This window comes from Zeus faber (assembly GCF_960531495.2).
Source record: "Zeus faber genome assembly, chromosome: 1".
NCBI classification, from domain to species: domain Eukaryota; kingdom Metazoa; phylum Chordata; class Actinopteri; order Zeiformes; family Zeidae; genus Zeus; species Zeus faber.
In genome coordinates this window covers 11,129,714-11,136,200 of record NC_137193.1, presented here as the reverse complement: position 1 = coordinate 11,136,200, position 6,487 = coordinate 11,129,714, and the positions used below count along the sequence as shown (strand labels likewise).

The 6,487-nt window shown below is 44.1% G+C and overlaps 1 protein-coding gene across 1 annotated transcript in view; it reads left to right on the top strand.

Annotated features, from left to right (window-relative positions):
- Positions 1-3,651, top strand: part of cdca8 (cell division cycle associated 8) — a 6,360-nt gene extending 2,709 nt beyond the window's left edge. The window contains exons 7-10 of the mRNA XM_080008863.1: positions 668-766; positions 909-1,041; positions 3,134-3,220; positions 3,311-3,651. Of these exons, the coding sequence (XP_079864989.1) occupies positions 668-766; positions 909-1,041; positions 3,134-3,220; positions 3,311-3,343 (352 nt within the window). The 3' untranslated portion in view covers positions 3,344-3,651. The remainder of the gene's footprint in view (positions 1-667; positions 767-908; positions 1,042-3,133; positions 3,221-3,310) is intronic.
- The last annotated feature ends 2,836 nt before the right edge of the window (positions 3,652-6,487 follow it).

Below are 6,487 nucleotides of genomic sequence, written 5' to 3'. Positions count from 1 at the left end.
TATAAATGTTTATTTGCTTCTTAGAGTGAAAGAGACTTTCATTTGAAGTTTGAACTGGACACCATGTTAGTTATATGTTGTGTCCAGTTACAGGTTGAATTATACTGAAACTTAGTGACAGTCCCATTTCCAATTTTATTGGAACTCAGGGACAGTTTGATGTTCTATTATTGTTCCATAGTATATAATGAACAATAATAAACACACATTGTCAATATCAGCAATTTCACTATTGTGGTAAATGAAAATTGCTGTGTAGTCTATATGCAGCTGTCTAACGCGTTATGTGCACCTTTTCTAGAAATGTAATGTGCACCTTTTCTAGAAATGTAACCACGTGTCAGGGCGATGCCAGAATTGTCACTCAGTTTGCATCGTGAAATATCTGTGATCCTTTTTTGTGCCGTGCTGAAGTAGACTGGACACGGCCGTCTAGCACTTCACTGGTCTATGTGCGTAATCGCTGATGCAGAACCATGAATACAAGCACCATCTTAGACACCCACAGCGGCCATTGATGCAGAACTATAAAGCGGCTTAAAGCCTGTCTGTCTGTCTATAATTTTTTGAGTGACCATAATTTTCCCTAATATTTTAAAATCTTATATGCACGCTTTCACGGTATGAAACGAAGGGCGATGCTGACATGCTCCCGTGTGTGTTTTAGACCGAACAGGAAACCTCTGATCACTCCAGCCAGGAGCATGCTGGACTCTTCTCTGATGATGGGCCCAACGCCGCTCATCACGCCGCGCTTCGACTCCAGGCAAGTGTCTTTTAAATCCGCCGTGTTTCGCCTCTTTTGTTCATTTCTGTTTCACTACGGAACCCCACTCGCTGTGCACAAGGAGTTTCTCATTCGACATTTGTCATAAATGTGACTCATGGCCTCCCCATGTTCCTCCCAGGCTTCCTAAAACCCCCGCAGTGAGAGTCCCCCGCCACAAAGAGAGGGTCTACAGCATTTCGGTCAACGGCTCACCCATAGCGACCGGGACGTCGGAGGACATCGTCATCAACGTTCCCATCGGCAACGGAGAGGTGAGTTCCCCATTAGGTTTTTTTGTCACATACACATACATACATTCATACATATACTGTATGCGGTGAAATGTCTTTGCAACACACCTGGAGATTATACACAATAGTTACTAAACGGAACATAATAGATAACCTAATTCCTACCTAACTTCCTAACTGATTCCTAAAATGTAACGCAGGTAGTGAATAGGATAATATCAATAAAATAACACTCAAAAAGACAATACAGAGTGGTAGGCTATTTGTATGTACAGATATGTGCAGTAAAGTGCATGTGAATAAAGTGAGTACGGAGTATACAGTAAAGTATACAACAGTACGACACAGTAACACCGAACAGAACAGAAATACAGCACAGTATGCAGTAACCCAGAGCAGTGATACAGTAATATATATATTGCAAATATTGCAGTTTATTTTAGAATGGCAAGTACAGGTACTCCAAGAATTGGTCGATAAGCGAGGACCCGTGTTCTTTCACGGTAAGGGGGCGTGTATAAAGTATATATAGTGTATATAGTGTTATTTCACGGTAAGGGGGCGTGTATATAGTATATATAGTGTATATAGTGTTATCTCACGGTAAGGGGGCGTGGCCATTGTGAACGCTAGTGTAGTGAATACTGACAGACTGCAGGAACGACACTGAGAACGGTGATAAGATGCTTGATGCGGTATTGAGCTGGTCGTAAGTCCGAACGGTCGTTAAACAGGTAGGTTGTTAAGTGAGGAGTACCTGTACCACATAAATATAATCGAAAGGTATATTTGCGTCTTAAAAGTGAAAGAGACTTTCATTTGAAGTTTGAACTGGACATTTCCAAGTTAGTTATATGTTGTGTTCAGTTACAGGTTGAATTATACTGAAACTTGGTGACAGTCCTATATTATATTTTATTGAAAGTTGGGGACAGTTTCATGTTGTATTATTGGTCCATAGTGAATGATAAATAACAATAAACACAGTGTCAATATCAGCAATCTCATTATTGTGGTAACTGAAAATTGCTGTGTAGTCTATATGCAGCAGTCCAATCACGTGAGTGTGATAAGATCACGTGACGTATTTGTCGTTGACGTGCAGCAGATATACCCAGTGACACCAAATGATAAGAGAATTTTATTTCTCCTATCATGGATATAAACTCTAAATGATCGTACCACAATGTAAAATATATTTTCTAGTCATTGTTTTATTGTGAACATACAATTTAATGAAATTCTTGACGTACGTACAAATTCTAAGAATTTATAATAAAAAAATTCTCAGATAACAGATATAAACTCAATATATAAACATTTTATGAAGATGTAAAATACATTTAAAAGTTAATGTTTTATTATGAACATACAATTGAACGAAAATCAGAGACGGCCGGTCAGTCCTTAAAAACAAATTGGGAACCTGAATCGGCCAAGAAAATTGGATAAAATAATCTTTGAGTCTACCAGTCGTGCCCCGTCCCCACACTGTATTGAGCTGTTTTATTTGGAGGAAAAGGGCACGGCTAGACAGAGCAGGGCCCGCTACCGGATGCGGATGATTCACACATAAAAATATATTTATGATTCCCCTTATTTATAATTCCCCATTGAAATGTTATCCCTGTGCATTATGTAAGCTTCTATCTGTTTTATCCTGTTATTGTAATGCACACTGACCGACCAAAAATAAATAAATAACTAAATAAATACTGCTCGACTTGAATCTCAGCCGACTGACTGGTTTTCCTGACTGATGATCTGACTCGTCGACTTTCAGGGGGCAGCCCAAGAAAGAAGGTTTACAGGGATATAAAACACGATTCGTAGTACAGATCAAACCCTATTGGTTCACACAACCCAGAACTGGTGCTCAAACCCCATTGGCTCACAGGACTCGGGGCCCCGGGAGGGTGGCTCCTGCCATTTAAAGCAAAACAAAAACACAGCCCGTTTTGTAACACTATGGTTTTGAGGCATGTTAAAATGGCGCGGCTGCATATTTCGGGTGGTATTTTCAGCAAACACAAAAAAATTGCGATGACTGCCGATGTGAGCTTGAAACCCTGTTGCTGGTTGATAACCGCCCTGTGTTGCTCCCGTGCATCAGAGCATCCAGCTGCTCGCCAGCCAGATGGACTCTTTGGATTTGTCCTCGCTGGACGAAACGACCCTCAGCAGCATCCGGATGCTGCAGGTACGTCGAGCAACGCCGCGCGTCGCTAGGTTGGGATGTGGGTGCGCCGAGTTGTATTTGAATTTTTCTTTCTTTTCTTCCTTGTGACAGAATCGCCTCACAACACTCTGTGGACCGGTGTGACCCAAAGGACTGCCTGTCCTATACTTGTACCATCCTTTCTTTTTTTCTTTTTTGTCGTTTTTTTTCCCCCCATTTGTTTTGTAAATCTTTTTAAAGTTTGTCTTCATTTTAAAGCTTTGTGTCATCGTGTGTTGCTGTCGGGTGGGACCAGGGATGGTAGTGACACTTTTTTGTTTGAGCATCAGTAACTCGGTAGTTGTTCGTGCCAGATCCCTCAAACTTTGATACGCGCTATCCGTGTTTGTCCGCTACAGATACAACTCTCGTGGACGTCTACAACACAATCACATATGTGACTTAATGTCTAATGTAGAAAAATCGAGTCCTTAATAAAGAATTCTAAATGCGGCAATAGGACAAAGGTTGAATACTATTTAATACATAAACGTGGGCCCACGGGGAAAAGTAATGATCATACAGGGTTGAAAGACCACCGGTGTGGCTTTGAGTTGGGGTTTACATTGATCAGCCACAACAAAACCACCACTAATAACCACTAACATCGTGTAGCTCCCCCTTGTGCCGCCAAAACAGCGGTGACCCGTGGGGGCATGGACTCCACAAGAGCTCTGAAGGTGTCCTGTGGTATCTGGCACCAAGACGTTAGCAGCAGATCCTTTAAGTCCTGGAGGTTGTGAGGTGGGGCCCCCAAGGATCGGGCTTGTTGTTCCAGCACATCCCACAGATGCTCCATCGGATCGGACCCTAACCCCACCCATCCACATGATGGAGAAGAAAACGTGATTCATCAGACCAGGCCACCTTCTTCCATTGCTCCGTGCTCCAGTTCTGATGCTCACGTGTCCATTGTAGGAGCTTTCAGTTGTGGACAGGGTTCAACATGGACACTCTGACCGCTCTGCAGCTACACAGCCCCATACACAGCAAGCTGTGATGCACTGTGTTTTCTGACACCTTCCTATCACAGCAGCATCAACTTTTTCACCAATTTGTGCTACAGTAGTTCTTCTGTGGGATCCAACCAGACGGACTAGACTTCACTCCCCACGTACATCAATGAGCCCATCCACCCATGACCCTGTCGCCGGTTCACCAGTTGTCCTTCCTTGGATCACTTTTGGTTGGTGCTAACCACTGCATACCTGGAACACCCCACAAGACCTGTCGTTTTGGAGATGTTCTGACCCAGTCATCTAACCATCACAATTTGGTCCTTGTCAAAGTGGCTCAGATCCTTACGCTTGAGTGTTTTTCCTGCTTCCAACACATCAACTTCAAGAACTGACTGTTCACTTGCTGCCTAATACATCCCACCCCTTGACAGGTGCCACTGGAACCAGATGAGCTATTTTTCACTTCACCGGTCACCGGTATGTCCCCAGTAGGCCATATCATTTAGCTTTTGCCGCTTTATAGATATTTAAACTGGTAGAAAGGACTGGATTGGTTCTAATTTTGGGCACAGAGCAGGTAAAATAATGCAGAATCAGAGCCTCAGGATAATTTCAAATACCAAAGACAAAGATTAAAATAATCATGTTCATGTCGAATAATCACAATTGTGGCCAAGGAAGCCACTTGCTTGGCCACAATTGTGATTATTTGGTTACAAGAGACGTTAAAGTTTGACAAAGAGATACCTTTTCTGCGACCACGGACAAAGTTATGTGTAGTGGACGTTGCAGGTTATGACTGTTTGGTCCAGATAAAAGCAGCTGTAGATGTATATAAAGTGGGTTATACAGGCTGTGTGCTGTCCCTCAGATGGAAATCTGTTTTTGGCAGAAGGTATTGGCAAAGCACAAGTGATTGTTTTTTTTAATAAATATTTACCTTGATACAAATATTTAAAAAATGATTTTTTTCGGGAAGAAAAATATGGAAAGATGGAGGGTCCGATGCGAACAGAGAAGCTGGGCTGCAAAGATGAGAAACTGAAACACGTCCAGTCTCTACGGAAACAAGTCTTTATGCTCTTTTACTTCTTAAAAACGCCACACAAATGACCCTAGAAGTGTTTTTCACGGTCAGGGGTGCAGTGCAGGGACATCGGGCAACAGCGCTTCGCTTTCCCCAACCGCTGCACCAGAGCGCGGAGCCAGAGAGGGAGCGAGTGGACATGGTGAGGGGGAGGACGGGTTGAGAACGTTCCTTCTCCGGAGGCAGAGGGTGTAGGACAGGTTGAAAATGATCACACTGATATAATAACATTGGGTAGAGGGTAATTTGCGTCCGGGGACGGGGGCTCTGTCCCCTCTCTGTCAGCGGAGTGAACGGAGTCCGTCTGGAAGGGGCGGGAAGACGGGAAGCGAAACGCTGGTCTCTGGCACTGCGATCACACCGCCGGCGTACATGCACTGCAAAGCGACAGGCTGCAGTGCATCTCAAACGGCTGCAAGGGGCGGAGCGACGACCGGCGACGAGCTGATGGCTTCAAGGCGACAAGGAAAGTTTAGCAGGTTCCAGCTTTATGCAAATGGACAGCGCAGAGCGCCAGTCGACAGCCAATAGGAGGGAAGATACGCTCTCAATGGCGCTGGTCCTTGGAAAATGAACTGGACTTTTTTTTTTCAACGTTTTTATTTATTTTTATTTATTTTTAATTTTATTTTTTATGAAAAACATACGTGAAACTCTCAATAAAATAAGGAACACATAATTGTATGTTACTCCAACAAGGACAATTCCTTATTTTAAGGGATGGGTGGAAGATTTACATCATTTATTTGAGAGGTAATTTATTTTGCGAAGTAAACAGCTCCACCATTTCAATAAATACAATAAAAAAGTAGACACGGCCCCATCCATCTATATAACGTATACCAAATGGTAAAGGAGAGAGGATTGAAATGTTTGCTGCACACACAACAGGCAATCCATCTTGAGGAAACAGGGCCACAAACACCAGGTTCACAGAAGCGCCGGCGCTGTAACCATAGCATGAGAGCCAGGGGTCTGGGTCCGTGCCTGTCCAGCGGTCCGTCCATCGCCAAGGGGGGCACGCCACCGCTGCGGCTCACTCTCACCTGGTGGCCCAGCACCGTGCGGGGCCTCCGCCTGCTCCTCTGTAAGTGCGCACCCTGGGACATCCTTCGAGGTGGCTGTTCCACCGTGCTGGTGGCTGGGTCATCCATGGGCCCTCATGTCCAGATAAACAGGTGCCGCACTTCTTGCCACCCAGGT